General features: G+C 51.4%; 9 protein-coding genes across 9 annotated transcripts; 6 read left to right on the top strand and 3 right to left on the bottom strand.

Moving 5' to 3' along the window:
* Positions 1 to 791: 791 nt before the first annotated feature.
* On the top strand, positions 792 to 1884 carry VTN49DRAFT_6297 (uncharacterized protein; the record flags this gene model as incomplete). Its single annotated transcript, XM_069414449.1, has 6 exons — positions 792 to 851; positions 911 to 938; positions 1006 to 1020; positions 1067 to 1136; positions 1203 to 1754; positions 1830 to 1884. 6 exons carry the CDS (start codon positions 792 to 794, stop codon positions 1882 to 1884), a joined length of 780 nt encoding a protein of 259 aa, XP_069265695.1.
* A 1280-nt stretch (positions 1885 to 3164) lies between these two features.
* Positions 3165 to 5070, top strand: VTN49DRAFT_6296 (uncharacterized protein; the record flags this gene model as incomplete). The annotated part of the gene is made up of 3 exons (XM_069414448.1): positions 3165 to 3185; positions 3272 to 3394; positions 3571 to 5070. The coding sequence occupies 3 exons, from the start codon at positions 3165 to 3167 to the stop codon at positions 5068 to 5070; spliced, it is 1644 nt and encodes a 547-aa protein (XP_069265694.1).
* Positions 5071 to 5460: 390 nt separating this feature from the next.
* Positions 5461 to 7368, bottom strand: VTN49DRAFT_6295 (uncharacterized protein; the record flags this gene model as incomplete). Its single annotated transcript, XM_069414447.1, has 1 exon — positions 5461 to 7368. One exon carries the CDS (start codon positions 7366 to 7368, stop codon positions 5461 to 5463), a length of 1908 nt encoding a protein of 635 aa, XP_069265693.1.
* Positions 7369 to 9915: 2547 nt separating this feature from the next.
* On the top strand, positions 9916 to 11649 carry VTN49DRAFT_6294 (uncharacterized protein; the record flags this gene model as incomplete). The annotated part of the gene is made up of 5 exons (XM_069414446.1): positions 9916 to 10124; positions 10187 to 10581; positions 10640 to 10701; positions 10765 to 11340; positions 11395 to 11649. The coding sequence occupies 5 exons, from the start codon at positions 9916 to 9918 to the stop codon at positions 11647 to 11649; spliced, it is 1497 nt and encodes a 498-aa protein (XP_069265692.1).
* A 114-nt stretch (positions 11650 to 11763) lies between these two features.
* On the bottom strand, positions 11764 to 13847 carry VTN49DRAFT_6293 (uncharacterized protein; the record flags this gene model as incomplete). The annotated part of the gene is made up of 2 exons (XM_069414445.1): positions 11764 to 12890; positions 12950 to 13847. 2 exons carry the CDS (start codon positions 13845 to 13847, stop codon positions 11764 to 11766), a joined length of 2025 nt encoding a protein of 674 aa, XP_069265691.1.
* A 1697-nt stretch (positions 13848 to 15544) lies between these two features.
* VTN49DRAFT_6292 (uncharacterized protein) lies at positions 15545 to 17615 on the top strand (the record flags this gene model as incomplete). The annotated part of the gene is made up of 7 exons (XM_069414444.1): positions 15545 to 15759; positions 15809 to 16026; positions 16079 to 16131; positions 16183 to 16531; positions 16576 to 16828; positions 16881 to 17003; positions 17060 to 17615. The coding sequence occupies 7 exons, from the start codon at positions 15545 to 15547 to the stop codon at positions 17613 to 17615; spliced, it is 1767 nt and encodes a 588-aa protein (XP_069265690.1).
* A 415-nt stretch (positions 17616 to 18030) lies between these two features.
* On the top strand, positions 18031 to 20215 carry VTN49DRAFT_6291 (uncharacterized protein; the record flags this gene model as incomplete). The annotated part of the gene is made up of 8 exons (XM_069414443.1): positions 18031 to 18069; positions 18153 to 18389; positions 18440 to 18473; positions 18530 to 18689; positions 18741 to 19323; positions 19373 to 19533; positions 19580 to 19713; positions 19767 to 20215. The coding sequence occupies 8 exons, from the start codon at positions 18031 to 18033 to the stop codon at positions 20213 to 20215; spliced, it is 1797 nt and encodes a 598-aa protein (XP_069265689.1).
* Positions 20216 to 20916: 701 nt separating this feature from the next.
* Positions 20917 to 23463, top strand: VTN49DRAFT_6290 (uncharacterized protein; the record flags this gene model as incomplete). Its single annotated transcript, XM_069414442.1, has 1 exon — positions 20917 to 23463. One exon carries the CDS (start codon positions 20917 to 20919, stop codon positions 23461 to 23463), a length of 2547 nt encoding a protein of 848 aa, XP_069265688.1.
* A 320-nt stretch (positions 23464 to 23783) lies between these two features.
* Positions 23784 to 25084, bottom strand: VTN49DRAFT_6289 (uncharacterized protein; the record flags this gene model as incomplete). The annotated part of the gene is made up of 2 exons (XM_069414440.1): positions 23784 to 24458; positions 24521 to 25084. The coding sequence occupies 2 exons, from the start codon at positions 25082 to 25084 to the stop codon at positions 23784 to 23786; spliced, it is 1239 nt and encodes a 412-aa protein (XP_069265687.1).
* Between the last annotated feature and the right edge of the window lie 1798 nt (positions 25085 to 26882).

Genomic DNA, 26882 nt, shown 5'->3' with positions numbered 1-26882 from the left:
TCAGTTTTATATATTCTGACATTGTCGTGGCAAGATAACAAGTGCATGTTATGGTCTGTGGAAATGGCTCTTTGTTTCAGATCCCTGCTGGTATTGCTCCTCTGTTCAAAACTTCCGCCTGAGTACCTATGTTGTTAGACCTCCAGGTAGTCCATCAGAGCGAATTGAAGACCAATGAAACGGTGCAGTGTCAAAGGCTTCTGTTTCATCCAAGTAGTACTTCCGTACGATAAGCTCTCTCGGGAATTCCAGTCCAATCCAGCCTTTTTTTGCACCTTACAGTCAGGCACGTGACTTCATGTGATTCGCCTTCATTAGCTGCCTGAGGCATCTACCGTGATATGATGACAGTGGAGGCAAGATTCAAGCCTTGGTTCCTCGGCCTACGCACCAGGACGGTAATGGTTCAAACACGTCCGCCGCAGTGCATTCGCCCTGATTCTGATTCTCTCGTGTCTTGATTTGTAATGGTCTGTATATAAGAAAGCTGCTACTACTTTTATTCCTCTGGACTTGGCCTGTCCTCGCTGTTCCCTGCCCTGCCGAGCCAAAGCTGGTTTGGACTGCTACAAGTCAGTGCTTATTGCTACTAGTAATACTTGAGGTAGGCCCGACCTAGTCTGGAAACCTGGTCAGCTGTTCATGGGGACCAGTGTCCAGGATGGAAATTTTTAGCTTCAGTGCTAATAGAACGCTTTTGTGATTGACCAGGGTTTTTGGTGCGTCATAGGCCAATCGAGTCCTATTTGTCTTCCCAGTCGTGTATAAGATCGACGGGGCAGCCGTTTTTTATGACGCATTATATCATGGCTAGACTGCAGCAGAGATCTTTGGGCCGGCATGGCGACTCAGTATGTGTGAGAGCGTGGCCGTGTCGAGTTCTGGGAGGTTGATGTTGAGAGTGGGACAGTCATATCCGGACGATGCATATCTTAGCTGTGAGTTTATCATTTGGGCGGGGCATATTCGAATGTGTCTATGCGGAATTGAGCTGACGGACGATAGATCATGACGTCCGATGTACGCGCCCTTGCCTGCTGGTAGCAATCATTTCTAACGTTTACAGTAACGTGGGGGGATATCGAGTCACTCAGGGATGACTGGTTGACGGATAACGTGATTTCGTTCTGGGAAGAGTAAATTCTCCCATCTTTCCCCTTGGCGTCAATGAGGCTGAACAAGAACGAAACTTTGGAATATAGGTACCTCGAGCATGAATACCTCATGAAAAGTGACCGCACAAACATCATCCTCCTTCGACCCAGCATGTCCTTCATGCTGCTCCAAACGCCCGACCCGAGAACCGTCCGCGAGGCGCTTCCGGATTTCAGCAAGACCACGCATGTATTCCTCCCTGTCAATGACTGCCGGAACGTTCTACAAGCGGAAGGAGGCACGCATTGGTCGTTGTTGCTGGTGTCGATCGTGGACGAAGTCGCCTTCCACTACGATTCGCTCCCGCCCGGAAACCAGGAGGAGGCGTACCAGATCACGAGGAAGCTCTCTATATTGCTCAACAAGCCCATCCGCTTTGTGCAGTTGAACGATTCGCCCGTCCAAGAAAACGGAAGCGATTGCGGCGTCTTCGTCTGCCTGAACATGCGCTATCTCCTCCTCAAACGGCTTCTAATAGCAACGGGGAAGGAGAAAGTAAGCATGAGTCTGGCGGGAAAAAAGGTTGACGCCTCCGCTGGGCGAAGGGAGATTCTGAAGATCATAGAAGGGTTCCGGAAAGAGGGAGTAAAAAGAAGATCGTAGGCGAATCCCTCGTCGCGTTGACAAATTTGTACGGTGCTTGTGATGACCGATAGTTGACGAGCCGATTCTAGGATGAGCACGAGCCCAGCTGGGCGGAAATCGAGAAGCCCGCCGCGAATAGAATGAAGAATCTGTTTGCAGTCGCATGATAAATGGGTTGGCGTGATCAGATGGAGGTAACTCTGATTTCATTTTACATGTTGTCCTCCAGTCTAATTATCGATTCCTTCTGTTTCGAGGATAGTAATGACATGATGGTGGTCAGATGCAAATCATGCATATCTATCACTTTACCTTCCTGAAGATTCATAACAGCCCTACACCGGCTTGATTTTCCTCATCCTTTGGTGCGCGTCAAACGGAGAAACTCCTGCTGATCTTTCTTATTAGTAGTGCTCGGGGTGAGTTCTCACACAGAGAGTTTACTACAAGTTTTCTACAAGTTGACGGAGTGCCCTTGCGGTATTGAAACTCCTCGCAGCAGCCGCGCGTCGTTCCTGACGAGCGTCAGAAACCCCGCGAGCCTTCCACAACTACCATAGGGACTATTACGTACTATTTTACAGCCAGCCTCTCTGCAAGCGCCGTTAGGGCTTCCCATCCAGTCACGTGGTCAGGGTTGACCAGTGGTTTTCTTGATTCCAGAAGATCCCTGACCTCCTGAGAGAGACAGACAATCAATCTGAAATGGATCCCTGAAGCCGGGACGCCCGGGCATCTGCAACTCCCAGGTCGAATTGTACTAGCATCGCGTAGTCTTGACCGTACACAATCTGCCCCTCGCAATCATCATTGGTCTTCTGATCCCAGGTTTAACTTTGGGCCCCTGTCCGACATCCAACCCCTTGTTGGTTGAACCTCAGCCGGATGGTCAGGCGGCGCGTACATCGAACAACTAGAGTATCAGTTTCATGATCATCAGGGAACCGGTTTCTGCTGGATGACCTCGAAATCCGCCCAGGGTACGAGTGTCTTTCATCATGGATTTGATCCATGTGACTGGTGATTTGAACTTTTTTTTAAACTTGAGCTGCCGATCATTTCTATTTATGGCTGGTATGGAGTGGCTTATATAATCATACTTTCCTGATATGGAATAGTGCACGAGGAATATTTTCGGAGTCCGGGCGCAGATAAGGAACCGCGAAGAAAAAAAAAAAAAAAAGTAAACAACCGCGTAAGAAGGGAAGACAAAATTCCTTCCTGTCGCAAATTTGGCCGAGCAACGCGCTCAAGCTTTTGACTTTTAACTGCTTGAGATCGCCTCGTTGGCCAAGTTGTGCGGGTTGACATTTTTCTGTCTCCGCAACAGCATCACTTTTATCGCTTCGTTTCCGATTCGACGTTAGGCGTAGCCTCGCGATCTTCATTCGTTGGGCCTTGCTGGCGTGTTATTCTGCGGCACCATGGTGTCTTTTCAGTGTGAGGTGAGTTTTAGGAACTTTCCCCGCGCGGTGGGTTTTTAAAACAATAAGGATAAGTCGGACTGACGTGGTCGCTGTATGATGAGTAGGGTTGCGGGGATGTCCTGACGAAAAAGAAGCTGGATGCCCATCGCGGCCGTTGTCGAGGGGCACCCTTTACGTGCCTGGATTGTATGGTTACTTTCCACGGCCTGGATTATAAGTCGCATACGGTATGGCTCCCTGCTCCACGGTGCTAAACGTTGTTCCTGCATGAATGGGTGAACTTTACTGGACCATACGCGACGCGCGGGGGATGGGCGCCCTTTTTGCCGGGCGACGCTCTGCTTTGCTTACAACACCCGAGTGTCCGTCGTGGAGCCTGACGTTGTGCTAACGTATTGCGTAGTCATGCATGACAGAGGAGCAGAAATACCAGGGCGCCCTGTACAAGGAGAAGCAGAACAAATCGCAAAAGAACAACGCGAACCAGAAGAAGAATAACCCGCCTCAAAAGCCTCAACAGACCAATGGCGAAAGGGCGCCGAACGGCAATGCCTCGAATTCCGCGCCAATTCCACCTCCCGCTCCCAGCCCGCCGCTGGCCCCCCGCGACAAACCAGCACAATCGACCGAGGAGACTTCGGAGAAGAAGGACGTCAACGTCTTCGACTATCTCGTGAAGGATGAATCGCCCAACGCATCGCGAATCTCTCTCGAGGACAAACCCAAGGAGCAGATGAAAATGGTGCCCGGCGCGCCCTCAGTCTTCGAGCCTAGCAAGGCCCTGGCGCGATTGGACACGGATGTGGAGGATGAGGAAAAGCAGTATGATGTCGCGTATGAGGAGAATGGATTCTCATATGGCGCAGATCCGATCAAGCCATCCCTGTACAAATACGAGTCGAATATCTCGATGGACTTCACAACCCCGGCGTCCAAGAAGAAGAAGGACAAGAAGAACAAGACCGAGGAGAAGTCAGCTAAGAGCGATAAGAAGCGCAAACGCGGACACCCAGACGAGCAGGACTCCCAGGAAGCCAAGTCACAAGACTCGGATACCCCTATGGTGGACACTCCATGGAGCACTGCCAACAACGCTGGAACTCCTGTCCTGAAGCATTCCGGTTTGACTGGCGGGCTAGATCGTATGATGCGCAACGAGCGAGTCCCATCTCCTGACTACGAAGGCTCCTCCGAGAATGAGAATCAGGATGGGCGGCGGCGCTACAATGATCGGCAATCACCCTCGAAGCGGACACGCCGGGCAGAGAATGGACTCGGCATCTCGATGAAGGACGGCGCTAATAAAACCATGTCCATGTTTGGCGGGTCCACGGTATCTGACCAAAGCGGAAGCGTTGCAGAGCCATCTCAGGCACTGCAGAAGGTCCGCCGTGGCTCGTCCGACGACGAATCCGGAAAGAAATCGAAGAAGTCATCCTCCTCCTCCACCTCCAAGCACAACGACACCGAGACACGCAAGTCGAAGCGCAAGATCAGCGGCAGCCACAGCCACACCGACGCGCGACCCTCCCGCCGTCTCAAGGCCACCGAATCCCGGGACTCGGATCGGTCGGACGAGGATAACCGCAAGGTCATCATCTACCGGCGCAACAACCACGAGCTAACCGACGAGGAGATCCAGCGCCAAAAGGCTGCCTATTTCCTCTCGTTGGTCAACAAGGGTCCCGAGAGCGAGCGAGGGTGCTCGATCAACAAGACGCTGAAGCGTTACCATCGTGATTGCCCCTATGTTTCCGAGGACGACGAGCGAGAGTCCGAGACGCGCGGGCGCCGTCGGAGTCGTCATTCGAGTAGGGATCGGAAATACGAGGAGGAGAAGGATCTCTGGCGTGCGTTGCGGTTGAAGAGGAATGATCGGGGTGAAATTGTGGTTTTTGTCTGAGTGTTGGATTCTCTTTCTGTTTTTTGCTTACTTTTTTGCATTGCGCTGGCTAGCTCGGAGTCTGGTCGATGGAGTTTATGTCGATATGATTGCACAAAAAAAAAAAAAAAAACTTTAAATGTGATCTATGACTCAATGGACATGAGCCGATAATCACTCCGGGAATACAGTAACTGTACCAGCCGTAGGTCTATTAGCTACCCGCTATCTAGCACTCCAGTAACTATGCACATGTTTGCACCCCAAGATAGTATGCAAAACCGCAATCAATGCAAATATATGATTTATAATATTACATATACTCAGTAGATATTTCCCGCTTTTCTCGGGATAACACCTCTACGAGGACCGAGCGCGATCTTGAAAGTCTGGACAAAAGAAAACGCCCGTCTATGAGGCCGCAGCCTCATGAACGCGATCGCTGGAAGGGTAGTTCTTCTCCAATCGATTTGAAATGTTGTCGAGGATTTGGGACATTTTGCTCAGCGTCATGCTGATTTGCAGGACTTCAGCTTTCAGTTCATTCACCACCTCTTTGGCTGCGGCGCGATCCATATTCTTGGGTTGCTCCGTGCTGGTGTGATTCTCTGTCTGACAGGTCTCGCGTCGCTGCTGGGCATTGTTCGTGATGGCGCTGTTGGTGGCGGCCTCACGTGCACCGTTGTTCTCAGCACCGTTGTTGTCTGTAACGTTGCTGTCGATAACAGCGTTGTCAGCGTCGTTGTGGACACCGATATTGTCATGCACAGGTTGGCTAAGAGAACTTATCACTCCTTCAATCCATTTCTCGATATCGGCTCGCGTTCGGTTTGATCCCAGAGAGATGGGTTGCTGGGAAGAACGTTCATCCACGACTTCGACGGATTTGTCTCGTTCCTGTGCACGCCGAGTTTCTTGCGCGCCAGGCAAAGGACGGGCAATATCCCTGCCATCTCTTACTGGCTGCTGTTGACCCGCTGGTGTCGATCCAACTTGGCTACTCGGCATATTGACCTGAGAATTCCATGGAGGCGGCGGGCGCGGCGCATTATCAGAATCTGAGTCGTCTACTTCGTTTCTGGGACGCTTTGTTCCCCGCTCTTGATGCGGCTCTCGATGACGGTTTAGAATCTCTTCCATGAGCTGTGATGCCGTTTTCAGAAATTCCCTTCGGTCATATTGTAGCTCGTCAAGGTCTTCTTCTCTCCTCACTAGCGAAGGATCCCATAGATTTTCCTCGTATGCTCGCCACCCCAGCCACTCGATCCACTTATCGATCGCCTTATTGACACGGCTCAGAGGTTGCTCTTTATACCCGCGCGGGAATTTCGCCTTCTCAGCCAGTCGTTTCTTGACTCGGGCCTGGACAACATTCTTACAGAGCTGCCAAGGATACACACGGCCGATTCGAACTGATAAGCGGGCCTCCACGCGCATCCAAAATTTCCTGCCCTGTTCGTAGTGCCGGAATAGCTCGTCGCAACATTTGAATAGAATTGTAACCTCACTGTCGGTGAGGTCCGGCAGGGTGTCTTGCGGAGTGGCATTGCCCCCATTTGTGTTCCTGCGGTCAGTGACTCTCGTATTTTGTTGTGTTGGTGCTTGCTCAGGAGTCATTGACAATTGCTGCGTTGTTCGACGTGATGTTGCATTGTTTCTTCGAGTCCGCGATGGCTGTGCAGCGCTTCCCTCGTTCCGTTGGCTAGCGCTCGTGCTCGTATTCTGCATAGGCTGGGCGCCCGCACGTCCGGACGGTGCAATAGAGGGTTGACTGGGCTGCGAGCGCGCCGAAGGAGGACTGTGTCTCGTAATTGCTGATGTTGACATACTCGTAGTCTGCGATGTGTTTGCATTCGCTTGGACGGCATTGGTCGCAAGCCTGGTCCCTGCCGGCGTTTGAATTGCCGAAGAAGGCTGACCAGCCGCTGTCATACCGGGGTTTGCGGGTTCAGAGCGCGGTATACTGGCCGTAGTGCCAATCGGCTGGGAATGGACAGGCTGCGTGTAGGGTTGTGGCGGTGCTGAGGTGGGAGACTGTTGATGCACAACGGATGTAGCAGCTGCTGTCATAGACACGGGCCTTGTCATTGACTGGCTTGAAACTGTAGTTGTATCGTTCATGGACTGGAATTGGCCAGGCTGCGCGTTCGGTCGCGACGACGGCGTCGCGCGGAGCGGGTGTTCAGACACAACGGATGCAGTACCTGCCGGCGTCATAGGCGCGGGCGCGGCCATCGACTGACCCGCGACCGTGGTAGTGGGCTGTGAGCAATTTTGCGCGGCGACAGGGGTCAATGCATGAGGCGTCGTCGGCGGCATTGGCGCGCGTAATCGGGTCACTGGGGTGACACTGAATGGGGGCAACTCCCCCGGAAAACGGGAAGGCATGAGGATGATTTTTATAACGCAATCCTGTCACTGTCAAGAGGTTGGAATTACAAGCAAAATCAAACGACAAAGTCACTCTGCTCGTATGCTCGCGCTCTTTCGTTTGAAGCTTTGTATCGGGACTGTAATGCGGCGTACTTTGTTAGGCAGGTAAGTTTAATCAAGCGGGGAGTGCTCTACATGGAAAATTTCCGATTGGATGTTCTTGTTCGAATAAAATACATAAATTCTTGGCATTACTGGCTTATACATCTACGTAAATTACACGTCGAGCACGCGCCAGCATCTCCGCGACGCGTCGCTCGTATCGGGATTTTCACCTCCAACTTCTCGGTATTTTCGGAGATACCGCTTTCGTCGACTTCACGTGGTGATATCGGCAATTGATCGGAACAACCCCGGAGGTTCACATTAGTCTACTATACGAACTCGGATTCCGTATTCTAACATCAAATGAAATTCCCACTGCCCAACTCCCAATCCATACGCCCCTTGTAGTTGCTCCGTCACCCGTCCATTTCACCGAAGCGAACTGCTGGAGCGGGTAGGCTCGCCGTGTTTATACGTGCATCCGCGTTCCGATCTTCAGTTAGGCAAGGCTCAGCATTTCGGACCCTGTCGATACTGCTCCATCGAACTAGCGGGGAGTTGTACTTGGTTACTCATTCATTACCGGCACCTCTTGATTACGTCACCTTGTACGGAGTACTCAGTAGCCTAGTACCCTTGGGTTGAGCCTTGGCGGCTGCATGAGAACAAAGACCCTTCTCAAATGCCAACTGCTTGCGTGATTCCACAAGCCTCCTGAGTGCATCGATTGGGATCAAATCTCCAGGGAAGGTATGACGTATACTGTGGGCTAAGTGGAGAGAGCCTCTTTTGAAGACGTAGAATGCAGCAAGTATTGACGGGCCGTTCAATCTGCCAACCTCTGGCTCATCGGTCCTGGCGTGTGAGGGCTTGGAGAGGATTGTGTGCATTCTCAATCAACATCATTCAGCTGCAGGCAGAATTGATCCTACACCCAGTGATGCCCGTCCTGTAATACAGCAGGTATCTACCAGTGATTGTGCAGGTCCCAAAATGAGTTATGCTCCATCTCCATATCTCCATCGCTCAGTGCGGCTTCTACTCCGTACAGCCAATTATTAATTATCTTTCCCCATATTGACGTCTGGTTTGTCCCCCGGATTTAACGGACATGGGCTCCGCTTCGAACACCACATTTCGGTCATTGCTGCTTTTCACCCCAGATTCCTCGGCCGATTCATGCACGACTCGAATTTGCGGTCGACCACTTATTCCCCTGCTGTGAAATGAAATCACTGACACATCAATCGGCTTTGGTGAAAATCCTCGATCTTTTCTCGCGAGAAGCCATACATGAGTTGTCGACAACCTTCTAGCGTTGAATTTAGATGTGGATGCTTGTAGATAGCCTGCCGTAATCCCGTCCTGGCCAAACTCTGTTGATAGGGCTGAAGCAGCCCGTTTCTTTTTCCTGCAAGTCATGAATAATATATGATTTTAAATGGCTAGCCAGGCGCGAATAGGCAGACTGTTTGTCCCGCGGGAATAGTACCCTGACTTCACTGCGGGTATGCGAATCCTCCGAGTCGTATCGATGCATTGATGATCAATGCGTGAGTGCAAGTACTCTCTTTGCACGAAAATCACAGCTACTTAAGTTTTTCCTGGCCAATGCGCTTCGGAGATTGTCAGACTGATGTGTTCTCTACACGCTTTTACTCTCATCGTACAAAGTACAGATTCATCCGCAGCCGTTGAAAATGATAGCTACTATTCGGTAAACAGTAAAGGGGTCTCTAGGGCCACTATCCATTTGTAAGCAATCCCAACGAACAAGCGTTGACATGATTTTCCTGAAGTTATGCAGTGTCGGATGCCGGAACAGTTGGTTTCCGTGCGGGTCGCCTATGAAATATGAATGTGACGGGTGGGCTGAAAGGCTAAAGGGGGTGGACGCGAGGCTAATCTATTCCAACTCCGGGGATTGGGGGGGGAGGCTCGCTCCAAGCTTGCAACCTGGATCGGTTAATCGGCATGTCAAGCTTCTCTCCATTTCTCCTGGGGGTTAAGTCCGAAGTCTAATTGTACCCTAGAGGTCCACAAACCGCTAAGCTCTCTAATCAATGCAAAGCAGTGTTTTTCCATTCGAAACTGGCGGATCAGTTCCGCCGTGGGTTCCTGACTCTCGGTATTCCGCAATATTCTGTAAACCTGCGGGCCGACCAAAAATTTCCCATCCAAATAACTATTTAGTATGTCGTTTGATCACCAGGACTGAAATACTTCGGGGTCTGTGGCTTAAGGGGTACTCTGTGCATCCACAGTACTAAGTATATACATTGCTTCCCCTCCAGTTTCACTCAAAGCACACTGACTGTTCACTGACAACTTCCGATCAAAAATTAGAGGAGAGGCAGGTTAACCGGAAAGACGGACGGAAACGACCCAATGCAAGACGAAGGACGCGATGTCGAGAAGGATCCCCAATCGCAACCGGCAGTCACGGTTGTCGATGACAAGTCTCAGCCGTCTGAAAATGACCGCGATCCCAATCTCGTCGACTTTGATGGTCCGGATGACCCCGCAAATGCCATGAACTGGTCCGGCAAGAAGAAGCTTGCTAATTGCGCGGTTATCGCATTCATCACCCTCCTCACGTATGTTGTCCCTCTCCGGTCGGACGATCAAATGAAACCGGGTGGTAACAGCGTCATCATAGTCCCCTTGGCTCGTCCATGTTCGCTCCTGGTGTGCCAGATGTGATGAAAGACTTTCACTCGTCAAGTCCAGAGCTTGCCTCTTTCGTTGTCTCGGTCTACCTGCTTGGTTACTGCTTTGGGCCTCTGCTGCTTGCACCACTTTCCGAGATGTACGGCCGGTTGCCCATATACCATGCCTGCAACGTGCTCTATATTATCTGGAGCGTAGCCTGCGCTCTGGCTCCCAACCTCGCCTCTCTGATCATCTTCCGTCTTTTTGCTGGTCTTGCCGGTAGCTGCCCCTTGACCGTTGGCCCAGCGTCGTTTGCGGATATGATCCCACAGGAAAAGAGAGGCACGGCCATGTCCATATGGGCTTTGGGATCATTAATTGGCCCGGTTGTCGGACCGATAGGTATGCAAGCCCCCATTATTTCTTCAACCACAGATTCGTTGTCGCTGACCGTTCGCAGCGGGTGGATATATGGCACAGGATATCGGGTGGCGTTGGACATTTTGGGTGCTTGCAATTGCGGTACGTGTTTGGAAACCTTTTGTCAAAAATATATCGCAACCGAATCGAGGCTGACGAAAATAGGCCGGTGTTGCCACAATTTTTGGTTTTGTCGTCATGCGAGAGTCGTACGCAAATATCATTCTTCAGCGTAAAGTTGAGCGTTTGCGCAAAGAGACGGGGAATCCGAACCTCCGCTCCGTTCGGGATACAGGGCGAACTCCGCAGGAGCTCTTCAAGTTCTCTATTGTGCGTCCGCTGAAGATGCTCTTCCTCTCACCCATCGTCTTCCTCCTTTCCCTCTATGTCGGTGTCGTCTATGGCTATCTGTATCTCCTCTTTACCACCATCCCCACCGTCTTCCAGCTCCAGTACGGATTCTCATCGGGCAGCGTGGGGTTGGCCTACCTGGGAATTGGCGTCGGTTCTTTTCTGGGATTGATGGTCATTGGCTCGACATCTGACCGGCTCATGAAGCAACTGACTGCAAAGAACGGCGGAACGCCAAAGCCCGAGTATCGCTTGCCGCTAATGGTCATCGGCGGCTTCTTTGTTCCAGTTTCTTTGTTTTGGTACGGCTGGTCCGCCGAGTACGAACTTCACTGGATCATGCCGATCATCGGAACGGCCATTTTGGGGATTGGCATGATAATTGCATTTGTACGTTTCAATCTCATAATCAACTTCAGCGAGATGAATGCTGACCTAGTGCAGATGGCCACCTCCACATATCTGATTGACGCGTTTACCGTCTATTCGGCTTCCGTTATGGCCGCCAACACAGTCTTCCGGTCGCTCGCGGGCGCTGTGTTGCCCTTGGCTGGCGGGAGAATGTACGAGAACTTGGGCCTGGGTTGGGGCAACTCCTTGTTAGCCTTTATCGCCCTGGGCATGGTTCCTCTCCCCTTTATATTCTGGAAATACGGGGAGAGAATTCGCACAAGTAAATTGTTCAAGGTTGAGTTCTAGAGTCATTGTTATGAATGATGATTCATTATAGAGCGGTCAATGTCATATAGAGTTGGTTTTTGTTAATTCATTGTCATGTCATGATCGGGTGGTTCGTCTATTTCGCATCTTTCCCTATTTGCGAACAAATACAGGCATCGTCTCCAATGGGCAGTCCACCTCAACCGTCTGGTTACCCTCATACGTTGTGCCATTGTCACCTTCGCTTGGTGCAATGCCGCCGTCCTTGTATATTGTCCATTGCCCTTTCGGTAGGTAGACAGATCTCTTCTTCTGTCCTGGATATAGTACCGGGGCACACAGATACTTCCAACCATACAAATACTGATCCTCGACCTCCCACGCCCGCGCATCATCTGGGAACTCAAAGAAGGTCGGTCGAATCACTGGCGTTCCCTTTTCATGAGCTTCCTTCATCAACTCTCGCGTGTAATCGCGCAGTTGCTCTCTGATGGCGAGGTACTTGGCACAAATCCGATACACCTCCTCCCCGTAGGACCAGACCTCGTTGGGCGCGCCAGACCGACAAGTTGCTCCTCCCGTTGTTCCATGTTGCGGCTGTCGTGGCTCGCGGTCACCGTGGAGTCGCATCACAGGGCAGAAGGCGCCCCACTGGAACCAGCGCACCAGAAGCTCGCGGAATGACTCCTTGCTGCCGTCCCCGCCATGGAATCCTCCAATGTCGGTGGTCCACCACGGAATGCCTGAGAGACCCATATTCAGACCGGCAGCCAGCTGGCAGCGCAACGATTCCCATGACGATGCAATGTCTCCGCTCCACACCAACGCGCCGTATCGCTGGGATCCTGCCCAGGCACAGCGCAAGAGATTCACAATGTTCTTCTGGCCTGCCGCTGTCTGTCCCTCATAGAAGGCCCGCGCGTACTCCTTCGGATAGATGTTCCCGATCGTCACATTCGAGCCCAGATAATAGCGGTAATTGTCGAAGTCGTAAACTTTATACTCCGGTTCAGCCTCGTCAAGCCAAAACACTCGGATGCCTTTGTCAAAATAATTCTTCTTCGCCTTGGCCCAGACGTACTCGCGAGCCCCCGGGTGCGTGGCGTCGAAGTGCACCGTATCGCCTTGGAAGTCCATGGCCGTCCGGATTCCGCGGTCGGTGCGAATCAGGAAACCTTTGGCTCGCATCTCCTTGAAGCTCTCTGCGCGTTTGTCGACGGTCGGCCAAATAGAAACCATGAGCTCGATGCCGAGCGACTTGAGCTCAGCAATCATCGCATCTGCTGATATCAGCAAACCTTCCAATAACAAATCTCCATCCAAGTGATAAGAGACCTACCAGGATCTGGCCAATACGTTGGATCGAACATCCAGTCGCCCTGCAACGGCCAGTGAAAGAAATCAATGACAATAAGATCGATTGGCAGATTACGCCGCTTGTATTCCCTTGCAACGCTCAAAAGTTCTTCCTGTGTCTGATATCGCAGTTTGCACTGCCAGAAACCCAGGCCATACTCCGGCATCATGGGTACCTTGCCCGTGACATCCGCGTATCGCTCAACAATTTCGCGCGGCGTATCTCCCGCGACAACCCAGTAGTCCAGAACCCGCGTGGAGTATGCCTCGAACGACATGATGTTCTTCCCCAGAACCGCACGTCCAATGCCGGGATTGTTCCACAAGAAGCCGTATCCGAGGGAGCTCACGGCGAACGGAATACTCGCTTGGGAGTTTCGATGGGCCAGTTCAAGATCCAATCCCTTTAGGTCGAGATATGGTTGCTGATACTGGCCCATGCCATAGATCTTCTCGTTGCGATCCTGCGACTCAAACCGCAGCGTAACGTGATAGTCATCGGTTCCGGGATGGGGCTTGAACTCGCGAGCCTCGACATTGAGCGCACTACACTTGGGGTCAAGGGGATCTTTGCGATTCCGCATGTACTCTTCAAGAAGAACCTTTCCGGTTCTCGCGTTGAAGATGGTCACTTTGCCGCGGGAACTAACGGTCGCTTTGATGTTGCCATTGACTATCACTCCGGCGTTTTCGTTGTCATTTTCGTTGATCGTGATGCTGGGAGTCGTGGGAGCAGGCTTTTCCATCAAGGCCCAGTCTTGCAATGGCATTTCGGCCTGGTGCGTTGCTCGAACTCGCAGGGCATTGGGACCCCATGGCTCGAGCCAGAGCTGTTCGGCATCATACTGGAAAATGAGGCGGTTGTTTTCACGAGTAAGCATTGTCTTTGTTCAAGCTAGCTATCAAGAGACAATGGGAGATATGCAGAGGGGATGATTGCACTGGCTGATAATGACAAGCGAGGGGATTTGTATGTCAGCTCTTAGGTATATTAGAGTGCTTCACACCATGCCAACACATGCTTCCCGGATAAATTATTGCACAGCAACAAGCTTCTTTGGGAAGAGTCTTCCATGTCAAATGCCAATTCAGCCTATTTCAACTTGCAGATCTTCAGCAGTAAGCCAGAGATTATTCGCGGCACAGGCCATGCCCCGCTACATGTGCTTGTAATGAAGATCGGATCTCGGAGGAAATGCCGATGAGATTCTTCGGCTCCAGATTTCCAGTCAGCCAATCATAATGCATAGTCGAGAACCTTCGGGATGCATAATTAGGCCATCGGACATTTTAACGGGATTGATGGTTGATGTATATTGGACGGTCGGCAGCCTCATTTCGCTGCGTTCGGATGTTTTTGATCTCTGCCATGATCACTGATCCTTTTCCGCCATTTCCGGCAGCGGCCTGACGCGAGCTTATAGAGGAAATCAAGGTCGAAGCTTTGGAAATTTGCCAATCTGTCACTACGAAGCGGAAACATTCCGATCGTCAACACCCCGCTCGATGCAGGCATCTCATGTGATTGAGAGTCTCCAGATAGTCCAGGCGATCCATCTCAGGATAATCAATATTGTCAGTATTGGCGCGAAACTCGCGTTCAATTGTCGAAGTCTTTCCGCGCCTCGTTGGTCGACCGCAGAATGTCAGGCAACAGGTCTCTGAGTTGCAACAAATGAGCCCAGTTCATTGGCCGATCCTTGATGTTCATGTCCCTGAATCACGGCCTATCCCCCAGCGGATGTTAGAATACCTCGCCAAGCCGGCTGAGAGTGCTAGTGGGAGCATTTCTGGTATCTGACACATGGTCCCAAGTTTTACTCGTAGTATTGGAGTATGGACAGGACCTTCTGAAGTTTGGCTAGTATAGACTGATACGCACACCGTAGGCCTATACAAGGTCTGAGTTTAGACCTGATACAGACTCTTGGTAACAGTGTGGAGGACCAGTATGAATGAATTGTGATTGTCGCGAGATTGCGAAGAGGGCCAAAGGTAGGCGTAGGCAGTCAGTATCTCGCTTGACAAAGTGATGTCATTTAGGGCTAGACTTGTAACAATTGAATGGACACAAAGGAGATGTCGATGTGAACCGGTACCAGGATTCCGGGAAGGAGCCAGGATGAATGTGCAAACAATGCAAACGCACGCAAAAAGAGGACAAAATCGCTTAACTTGATTAGGTAAAGCGTAGCGGGAGCGGGCTCCTCCCTGGCATCCGAATGATCTGATTAGATTGATTAGATCCGGACGACACTTGGCTTGCATAATCCCTTCTTTTTGCCCAATCACAAGGCAGTTTACGCTCGGAAATCGCGCTTGTACGGAGGACTGTGACAGAGAAGGGGATTTTTATTGTTGACGTCTAGAGGGGCCAAATCATCACGAGTCCGACGTCCGGAAGAAGAGGGCATTGATGGACCTGACTGTATTTTGGACATCCTTTTCTCCGACTTTCACTGAGAAGAGTGCTACTTTTCGCTCTCTCGGCAGCGGCGTTCGCCTTGCGGTTATGTGCGCCCCTAAATGAGTCATTGGCCGGGTCCATTGATTTGTTTGAGTCGCTACAATCACTGCTATGTCAAGTGGACCTCCCCCGGCCGGTTCAGTCCCGAAGGCTTCTCGTCAGTCTTCGCTGCCTGAGACGAGTATCTTAGTCGGTACATCAGATGGAGAGCAAAGCCATGCAGGATATCAGAGCATTAGCCAGGAACATTCCCAGCGAGGGGTGGAACAGGTGGAGGCCATTACGGCCGCCTGGACAAGGAAGTCCCTGATTATGGCTTATGCAGCGTACGGCCATATCTTCCGAAAGCACACCTCACGATGCTGACTCTTGTAGGATATTTGTTGTGTTCTATGTTAGCTCGCTTCAGCAGCAGATTAACGGCAATCTCAGCATTTACGTGACGAGTTCCTTTGCTGAACATCCTCTAACGGCGACTACGAGCATTGTGTCGAGTATTGTTGGCGCAGTCGCGAAATTGCCGATTGCTCGAGTGATTGACACCTGGGGTCGCACAGAAGGTTACGTTGCAATGATTTTCTTGTCAACTTTGGGTAGCTATATCTAGTCCCAGGTTTCGATGCAGTTCGTACGCTGACTGCTCAGGTTTGATCATGATGGCTACTTGCTACAATGTACAGACTTATGCTGCTGCACAGGTAGTACTTCCCTGAATTCCACAAGGGCTCGTAATAACTCGACGGTTTCAGGTCTTCTATTTCATTGGTTTCGATGGTATCGCATACGTTCTTGATGTCACGATGGCCGACACGTCCTCTCTCAAGAACCGAGCTTGGCTCTTTGCATTCAGCACTTGTCCTTATATCGTCAACACGTTTGCTGGCCCGGCAGCTGCACAGCAGTTTCTAAAGCATGCTTCATGGCGCTGGGGATACGGGTCGTTCGCGATCATCACCCCTCTTGTGTGTTTGCCATTGGTGGTCATTTTCGTTCACAATCGCCGCAAAGCTGTGCGCCTGGGGTACATTTCGGAAGACCGAGGACGGGATAAAAAGAACAAATGGCGGGCCGCGCTTCGTCATGTCACTGAGTTTGATGGTTTGTTTCTCCTTTATAATACGGAAACTTTGCTGATAAGTCAGTCGTCGGAATCATTTTCTTGTGTGCTGCATTTGCATCCCTGCTTCTGCCTCTCAGTGTCGCATCTTCTGTAGATGGTGGCTGGCGTTCGACATACATTATAATCATGGTTATTCTTGGAGTTGTCCTTTTTGTGGTGTTTCTCTTATGGGAGAGATACTTGGCCCCTGTCGGCTTTGTGCCATTTCATCTCCTGGTTGATCGCACGGTCCTCGGCGGATGTCTTTTGAGTTCAACTCTCTTTGCCAGCTTCTAGTATGTGCTCTAGTCGTGCATCCGGCAAAGGAGGGGGATACTGACTCGATAGCTGCTGGGACGTCTACCTGACTTCATACCTCCAAGTCGTTCACGACCTCAGTGTATCCGAGGCCGGGTATATTTTTAACATATACAGCATCGGAGCCTGCGTATTTTCATTACTAGTCGGATTGTAAGTATTATCTGCCACGGTTTTTTTTTTTTATTCTGGTCTGATCATCTGCACAGTGTGATCCGTGCCACCGGAAACTTCAAGTACGTTGCTATGGCCGCCTTACCAGTCCAATTTCTGGGCACGGCCATGATGATCTATGCTCGCAGTCCAGGTCGTGCACTTGGATATGTCATTCTCTGCCAGATTCTCATTGCCCTTTCTGGGGGCACCATGGTGATTTGCCAGCAGATCGCTGTCATGGCGGCTGCCGCCCACTTCGAAGTCGCCATTGGGCTTGCTCTCCTTGGGCTGTTCTCCAAGATTGGTGCTGCAGTTGGGCAGACCCTTGCCGCAGCCATCTACACGCATGCCATGCCGCGAGCACTCTATCTCCATCTACCCGACTATGCCAAATCCGAAGCGATGCGCATCTACAGCAGCATCCATCATCAGCTCGAATATCCCATGGGCAGTGAGATTCGACAGGCAATCATTCAAGCGTACGGCGATGTGATGCGTCAACTTTGCATCGCAGGATTATTGCTCCTACCCACGTCGGTCGTATGCGTCCTCGTGTGGCGCAATATCAATGTCAAGACCGTGAAGCAGGTGAAAGGAACCGTGGTATGACAACAGCATGAGATAGTACATATTTTGTCGATAGAGTTGTACAGTATCACAGCAAAATAGAATATAAGTTGTCATGAGTTCCCACATCCGATTCGGCTACGGTTCATTGTATGTGGCTAAAAATCGCAACAAATTAATGAGATTGTCTGCAAGACCCAATCTAAGGTGCAGCCTCTTATCTCGGCACAGCAAAGATAAGCTCATACCGACGGAATTGATCAGACTCTAGATGTACCACGTGAGTTGTCCACCGCCATGGATTAGCTCAGCAAAAAGATAAACCGGACCCTCATGACCACCGGATAGGATCCCGACTTTAGAATTTGGGCATTTCCTCATAAAACAATTTACGTGCAAGAGAAAAGTTCATGCCATCATTGCTAGCATCCGTTGCCCGTCGAGAAGACTTGGAGATATGATTCCCGCGGCCGATTCCGATAAGCCCGATAAACAGGTAAGTAAAAGCCCTAATGACACCATCATGGTCCAATCCGTGCAGAGGACAAGAACAGGGGATTGAAACAAGCATTTTCTTAGCTCCTTCTTGATGAGTTTCAACCCCAACGACGATCACGATCCAGATTTGGTCTACGGCGTATTATAGGAGGGTTCTTCTGCGGGTTGATCGCCCTCGTTTGGTTCGCCACGAACTTTGCGCGATGGGTCGTCGGCGAGAACACCAGTGCGCGGCATGGCGCTGTGGCGAGCGAAAGTTCAATATGTAGTAAAGCTGGGATAGAAATGTTGTCGCTGGGTGGAAATGCGGCGGATGCGGTATGTTGTATCGTCGGATCTTGAATGTATCGTTTTCTAACGGAGATCAGATAGTTGCAACGGTGTTTTGCGTTGGAACAGTTGGTGAGTCAGCCGGCAGCATCGACTGTGCAAGCTTTTTCTTTTGGCTGATTGCTTAGCTATGTATCATAGCGGTATCGGTGGTGGTGGATTTGCCCTGGTGCGATCACCAGATGGCGCCTTCGAGTTTGTCGACTTTCGTGAAACCGCGCCCAAGGCAGCCTATCAGGACATGTTCAAGAATAATACAGCGGCGTCCAAGGTTGGCGGGCTTGCAAGGTAACGCCTAGAGTAAGGAAACTGTCAAAGACCCTTAGCTGATGGATGCAGTGGTGTTCCCGGTGAGGTTCGCGGGCTAGAATACCTTCACAAGAAGTACGGCAGTCTTCCGTGGTCCACGGTCCTGCAGCCCGCTATAAACACGGCGCGGCATGGTTTTCCCGTGACAGAGGACCTTGCGCGTATGATGCGATCTACAGATGAGAATGGGCCGAAGGATTTCCTCACGGACGACCCTAGTTGGGCCATTGACTTTGCTCCGAATGGCACCCTCCTCAATGTCGGCGATATAATCACTCGTAAGCGCTATGCCAATACTCTCGAGGCGATCGCCGAGCGTGGAGGAGATGCATTTTACACTGGAGCTATTGCAGAAAGTATAGTGCGTGCTGTTCAAGCCGCCAACGGCACCATGACGCTCGATGATTTGCGGGAGTATCGAATTGCTATTCGGGACACGGCGCAGATTGACTACCGTGGCTTCAAGATCACCAGCACGACGGCACCGTCTAGTGGTGTTATCGGGCTAAGCATCCTGAAGATAGTAGAAGGTTATGGCGACTTTTTTGCGCCGGACAACGTTGGTCTGAGTACGCATCGGTTGAACGAAGCAATGCGGTTTGCCTATGGCCAGGTTCGTACCGTCTGGACTGCGTATTCTGATTGGAGACTGAGTTTTGCAGAGAACGAAGCTGGGAGATCCCGGGTTTGTGGAAGGACTGTATGATTATGAACTGGATATCTTGAACGACACAACCGTAGAGCATATCCGCGAGCGCATCTTCGACCAACGTACACAGGATGTGTCGGCTTACAACCCTAGTGGTCTCGAGAGCCGCGATACGTATGTTGGAGACCCTCAGCGCCTGGAATGTCGCTAATGAATTCAGACCAGGAACGTCGCATATCGTCGCTGCCGACGACTCTGGACTGGCCATATCCCTAACAACAACGGTCAATCTGATTTTCGGTAGTCGCATCATGGTTCCCGAGACTGGGATCGTCATGAATAACGAAATGAACGGTGTGTCTCATTTTCAAATAACTTCTCCACTGACTTCTAACATGCCCTGGTAGATTTCTCTATCCCCGGCTACTCTAACGCATTTGGGTACGTGCCTTCGCCGTCCAACTATATCCGGCCCGGAAAGCGACCGATGTCGTCCATGACGCCGATGATCGTCACAAGCCACAATGGGTCCATTTATTTCGTTACCGGTGCCGCAGGCGGCAGTCGCATTCCTACAGCGACGGTGCAAAGTATAATTAACGCTCTTGATCGGGGAATGACGTCCGTGCAGGCGCTTGCAGAGCCTCGACTTCACGATCAGCTCATCCCCAGCGTGTCTCAGTTTGAGCATGGATATCCAGAAGATATTGTTCAGTTTATGCGCACGCGTGGACATAACATCACTTGGGTTAATCCTGGTCAGAGTATGGCGCAGTGCATCCGAATACTGCCTAACGGTACATTTGAGGCAGCAGGAGAACCGAGACAGGTAAATTCTGGGGGATATGCAATTTAGAGTTTATAGTTTAATAGAGCAGGCTTTGCATGAAAACAAGATCTTCAGTTTTTTGAGGCTAACATAGGTACATCTCAAAGTTTCAATATGACTCCGCGGAGGTTGAGAAGAGAAACACGCAGATGATTACTTGAATCGATAATTACGTGTATTTATATTGAAACTACTAGAAGCAGTTAGCTACTCATTCTTTCCACTTAGCCATTTAGGGTTATTCCTTTAATTAGAATTACAGTTATTTCTGAATACTTTCTTCGGAATGGATAGGCAAGCAATGTCGGGCAGGAATGTCAGGGTCGGGAGTTCTCAGCGACACCATGTGACTATGATGTTGTTTGATGGACAAAAAAATCTTGTACAGCAGTAGCTACTACTAGAGGCGATTTATTCAAGCATACAAAAAAGTATACATCATTTGTTGGAAGAAGAGCGGCAAGTCTGCAGGCGAAAAGTCTGAGAAACACGATGGCCCACAGCCATCTTCGATGAGTACACCGACTCACGTCTTCCACGTCAACAACGAACAACTCAAAGAGGCAGGCATGATCACCGTTAGCCTGGCTGCTCCATGATCCGCTCCCTGTGCATCGCCCAGAGACGCTCGCATCGGTCCGCTGCAACGTCGCGACAACCACTGGCGCTTCGCAAATCCCTGGCGCTACGTATGACTGCCTGACGAAACGGCCCCGTCCCCCGCCGCTATGTCTTCCAAGCTGCGGAACATTCTCGGCAATCATCGCGACACCGATCGAGAACCCCAAGCGTCGAAATCTCACACAAAGAGCAGCCGAGACAAGCAGTACCGGCACAAGGACCGTCGCCGCTCGTCCCAGGGAAAGAAATCCACACCAACCAAGGACCGTGACTCGGCGGCTTCCACCCACTCCACTTCCTCCGCCTCCACCAGTTCCCGCCCCCGACGACGGTCCATGCCCGAGGTTGGGAGCGCGGTCCGTTCGGAATCGTCCTCGATCCTCGGGTCGAGGACGAGTCTGCCGTATCCGAGCTTCTCCAAGGCGCACAGCCGAGTGTCGTTGTGGGACAAGGACGACGACGGTATTCGCAAGGTGGAAGTTGTCACGCCGGATCCCACAGACGTCGCAGATGGCGAGGGAAACAAAGAAAAGAAGTCGTCGTCGCGAAATGAAGGTCGCAGCAGCGGCGCGCCGCCCAGTCCTCCGTTGACCGCCGAACAGCGCTCGTCGAGAAAGGGAAGCACGAGCGGGAAAACAGCGAAAGAATCCGACAAAGCCAAGAAAAAGAAGGTCCAGCTTGAGGCAACCAGTTCGATCACGAGCCAGGGAAAGAAAAAAGAGAAGGAGGATCTTCGGTCCAGCACCAAATCGCCCCGGCCAGGCACCCCCGTCGAGTCCCGCGTCAAGTCTCGCACGCGAGACTCCGTCACCAGCAAGTCGTCCAAGTCGCGATCGCACGATGACGGCCCGAAGCGATCCTCGAGCCGCAAGTCCCTCTCGCAAAAAAGGTCAGAGTCGCCCGGTTCTGCGTATGATTCGGATGCGACATCTATTCCTCCACATCAGACGAAGCCGCCGTCACGATCGCAAACCCGTTCATCGGTGTCGCGGGATAGTGTACGCAAACAGTCGCCTATAGAAGTCTCTGTAGACAACAATGATAGATCTCGGACTCGCGATCAGACGCTGTCGCAGATGCCACCGCCGCCACCTCCTCCCCCTCCGCAAATGCCTATACCTCCTGCGCGGGTGGACTACCTCCTGAAGAATGGCGGGCTCCCATATCAGATTCCGAAACATCTTTTGGGTGCTGAGCATCCCACGAATATGCCGGAACAATATGTCCAACCGCATCAGGCAAAGGTCACCATTTTCGATCCGTTCCACCGCCTACTGGACGATTATAGCCAAGTACTTGCAAAGAACGGCTCATTAGCCGTGGCTACGGGATATCGGTCCGTTGCACGGAGATTATTGGATCGTTTGGAAGCCGTCTTTGCGCGGGATATCTCGTCCGAGACGTGTGGTTGTCCCTTGTGTGAGGGGAACGATAATGTCGAAGTGTCTCCTGGTGTGAGTTGGGGCGAGGTGCTGGAGTTGGTATCCGGGAGACGAGAACTTCCGAGCTGGCCACCATTCCAGATCACCGCATCTGTGAACGATAGTCAGATATCGGGTGAGGAACATATTCCCATGCAGAAGCTCGACATCGACGTTCCCGAAGAATACCGCGAACATTATATCCGCCAGTCGCGGAAAACGAAGGAAGCAGTGGATAAATGGCTCTTGGGACAGACCGAGCAGAGTCCACTACCCGAGGACGTTGATAATGAAACCCTAACTTTTGCCATGATGACTCATTTGAACCCCGAGCATCGTGAACAATTCTGCTTACTTCTTGGTATCCCATCGGGCTCGTCCTCTAGCACAACGCTTGGGTCCCGAGAGCGCCCGGAGTTCCTGGAGTCGGCCTCCCTCGCCATTCAGCGTCTCTATCGTCTTGTCGTGCCACCTCGCGACTGCGAAACTGCAATATACATGGTCAAGAACTGGAATATTCACAACGTTCTGGCCACGCTGGCGGCAATCAGTAACGACGAGTGGGAGATTCTCATATCGGGACGCTTCGACGGTTTCCTACGGAGCGGTGTCGAAGACACGTTCACACCGTCGGTCAGTGCGTCCGCACCACCCCCCGCAGGTGCAGGGAGCCGTTCTTCTACGCCTTTCCCGCGCGGATCGACACCAAGTGACCCATACAATCGCCCAGTCAGCCAACCATATGGTTCATACGTTTCGTCGGCCTCCTCTGGTGGCCCGATCGCGCTCGACGAAGAAAGCGAGATTGCCGCCCTGGCCGAAATCGAACGTGACATTTACCTGTCCATGGAAGCTCTCGAGGATGCTTTTGAAGCATTACACAACAAAGCTGAAGCTGTTCGACGAGCGCTGCGTGAGCGCGGTGCAAGTCTGTCTCTTGCAAATCAGGCCCGGAGAGGGTCAGCCATCAACTTGGATGCTCGGCTTGGCACACCAGCTTCCATGGCTGGGTCATGGGATGCCCGTCACCACGGTGGACTTGGGCCCGGTTACGATGACGACGATGGAATCGATGACGAAGTGAGTCTCGCTCCGGACGACTCGGCCAGCAACATTTCCTCGAACCGGAGACGGCGACCAAAGAGACGGACCGAGCGGCGGACACCAGCGTTGGTTGAGGAAGAGGACGAGGATAATGACCACGTTTCCACTCGAAGAGAACGACGGACATGACATGAAATTCATGATGATGGTTATGTATCTCGGTGACGAAATATAATGTGCCATGTATGTAGTCTTATGAGTTACGGATATCATTTATGCGGAGATACTGGGGGGAAATTTTCTTTCCATTCCAATGATACAGATTAACCATTAACGATATATTATTATTGGTTTTTATAAATCATAACATCCGGCCAACAATATCAACGTCGTCAACAGGCATCAGAGGAGGAAATTAGAGAGATAGGAAGTGAAAAAAAAAAAATTATATACATGTACAGAAAAAGAGCGATCGTGCCATCAACCGTATGATAAGTTTTTGACACAAGCTACCTCGGCGTCCGTCCTTGCCGTCGATTCGCCTCATCCTCCCAATCCACAGTCTGGTGGGTAACCTCGATGGTTGTCTCCTGGTACACCTTGCCCATCTGCGACAGCTCAACGTCCTTCTGGACGATGTTATCTGTTGATCCTTCACCGTCGCCGTATTCCTCGTCACGGCGCTTCGAGGTACCGCGCAGGGGTTTCTTGCGGCGGGATTCGCGATGGGATGCGGCAGTGATGGTGGCGATGTGTCCCGAAAGGTAGTCATCCCGCTGGTAACTGCGATCACGACTGCTCCGTTCCATGTCCTTGAGGAGGTTCCGTCGAGTCATCGTGTAGAGGATCACGTCGACGAAGCCGGAGCTGGTCATCATGGCACCACTGATGCAGAAGTAGATGACGCTAGGAGTGTTTCCTCGTGCAGAGGACATTCGACCGGCGGCCAGAGGCAGAGATAGCACCAAGTAGGCAATCGGGTAGATCATCATGGAGCCGACGACGCGCTTGAGGCGCCGCATGCTTTCTACGTGCTGACTTCCCAAGACGGCCGACTCGGCAATGCGGTGTCGGAGGTAGAAGAAAAGAACAGTATACAAAAGGAAGGTCCCGAATTCGGCAACGAAGATCCAAATGTAGTGGGCAAAAAGACGTTCAGCCTCGTATTTTTCATCAAACCAGCACTAGTCAATTGTCAGCATCCTTTGGTCATTCTTTTTACGATGCAATGAGAAAGGGTACCAACCCATGCACCCGCAGGAATAAAAAGGTCAGGCCCATGCATGCCCAAAGGAACGATGACGAGGAGAAGCAAAAAAGTCCATAGCGCCACAATACCTGTCACAAACCACTTGTGAGGCAGCTTTCGACCCGTTATCACTAACGCGAACGTGTGGAGAGCAATGGCCATGATGAAGAGACCGCTGGCAGGGTCACCAATCTGGAGAGTGAACCCCTGGATAAAGCATGCTGCTGTACGGCCTCTGATTTCATTTTTGACCGCCCAATGAGCACAAAGCAGAAAGCCAATCGACTGCACGATATCCGCCCAAAGAAGGTTGTAAATGAGGACGATATATTGGTTCTGACCCAGGTACTGCTTGTGGTACTTTTTCCAGAAAATGAGCCGATATGTAATGAAGCAAAGGAGGGAGAAGGTCGTCAACACCGAGATGGATGCCAGGACGGAGACAGCAATCATGCCATTTCGAAAATCCTGGGGCAGCGGTGCCACAAGGAACTTTCCAGGGTCGTCCAGTCGAGGCGAAACTGCTGCGCGGGCGTCGAGTTCGGCGATGGAGGGGGGCATGATCCTGGCCATGACCATCGATCAGCGATCCGCGTTGGCGTTGATCAACAGAAGCTGCGATCCCATCGACGGACGAACGGGCACCGTTGGATGTTTACCTTGGGTGTCGAGGGAGAAGAAATTCATGCTTGGATGTGCACGGCCTTTGCTTTATCAATATCAGTTGAGATCGACTCCAACCTGGCCCATTACATGCATTTCTCCAGCAATGGGCTGGGGGATCCACTGGGCCCTATGGGAGCCAAAGCTAATATATCTACCTTTCGGTCAGTTTGCAATCTACGGGAATTGTGGGCAATCCTATGTGGCTTTACACGCAGCAAAGTCTCCGTAAAGCGGCAAAAGTACGGGGGAGGCACGGAGATACCTGAACCTTATGGGAAGGTGAAGAGCGCTAATTCGCGCTTAGCTTGCTGCGCTCCGTGCTCCAGTCTCAAGTCTGGAGGGACTGGAGTCTCTGAACTGAACTACTGAAGTTTGACTCGAACATCAGTGGACCATCATGTCCAATCTCGGACAGGCACAATTTGTAAAACCCGGAGCCTCATTCGCTTTCATTGGCCTTTGGCTACGAAGCCAGTCTTTCGGTTACTAATGGACCCATCGATGAACCCTGAACATTGGTTCAATGACCGTCAATCAGCCTGTGCATCAAGGTATCATCATTCCTGACAAGGGCCCGGCTGGCTCCGGCAGACCCCAGCAATGTGGCTTTAGAACGTCAGTTCTGGACACTGACGCGGACCACTGCGGCTGTTAGGGAGTAACAAATTTCTAACCCGACAATCTTTAACCCGATCCATGTCCTCCCGTTGTCTGCACAAAAACAAAATTTCCATTATCTAATCCACCCCTCTCGAGCCATTGGATCGAGAGAGTTTTGCCCTGCTTCTCTCCAAACTCAAAGACCTCCGGAATTCCAGACACGGCCAATACTTGGCAGCACACACGACTGCCAGTGGCGCGCTGTCATCAGTTCCTGGGATTGGAGGAGCCAGCAGCCAAAGTTAGGATCCAATATGCCCACAGGATTAAAGTTATTGTACTTTTTTTTTTAGGTTTCACTCCAGGGAGGGAGGGTCAGAAGGAAGTAGAATGAGTTACCGATTAAATTAAGCTTTGACTAGTCCGATAACTTTAGCCGCATGTCGATAGGCCTGCCGAGCAATTCCCGTCATGGAACACATGCTCCCATATGGGTTCTGGCCCCGATTAACTTCCACAAAATATGGGCATTCGGTGGAATTTGTTGGAGAAGCAAAGCGATGAACGGGAGGCGAATGGCCAAAAGTATGTCCAGTACTGGACTCATACGAGGAGGCACGCAAAATGTCTCTACGGACTAAAGAAGAAAGAAAAAGAGAGGGCCCCGTTTTCTCGAAGAGTCAGAGAGACTGGGCCCTGTCAACGCCTCTTAAACTCCGATTCGCTCAGAGATCCTCGGCACCCTTGAGCCCAACCCCAGTGCGCCTATCCTTTTGTGGCTCAGACTGGGTTCTGTGCGAATCCTTTGTCGTTTGCACTCCGCAACCCCATGGCCCGGCACCATAATATCAGGCAATAGTTAGAGCCCGTGTGGACTCCGTACCAGAATTATATCAATGTCCAGAGCTGCCAGCTTCCAGGCCCTCCCCTTTGTTTGCGCGTCCTGCCTACAGAGGCGGCTTCTTTGGTCGGCTCAGCCTGCTCCATGATAATGGCCCTGAACTTCGGGCTGAATATTGCTCCGTGCGAGAGATTTTATTTAGGTTATTACATTTTAAAATCGAGGATTCACCTTAACTCAGTAACTGAGCTA

Source organism: Thermomyces lanuginosus, assembly GCF_041956635.1.
Source record: "Thermomyces lanuginosus strain ATCC 200065 unplaced genomic scaffold VTN49scaffold_40, whole genome shotgun sequence".
NCBI classification, from domain to species: Eukaryota; Fungi; Ascomycota; class Eurotiomycetes; order Eurotiales; family Trichocomaceae; genus Thermomyces; species Thermomyces lanuginosus.
This window is presented reverse-complemented; position numbering and strand designations above follow the sequence as displayed.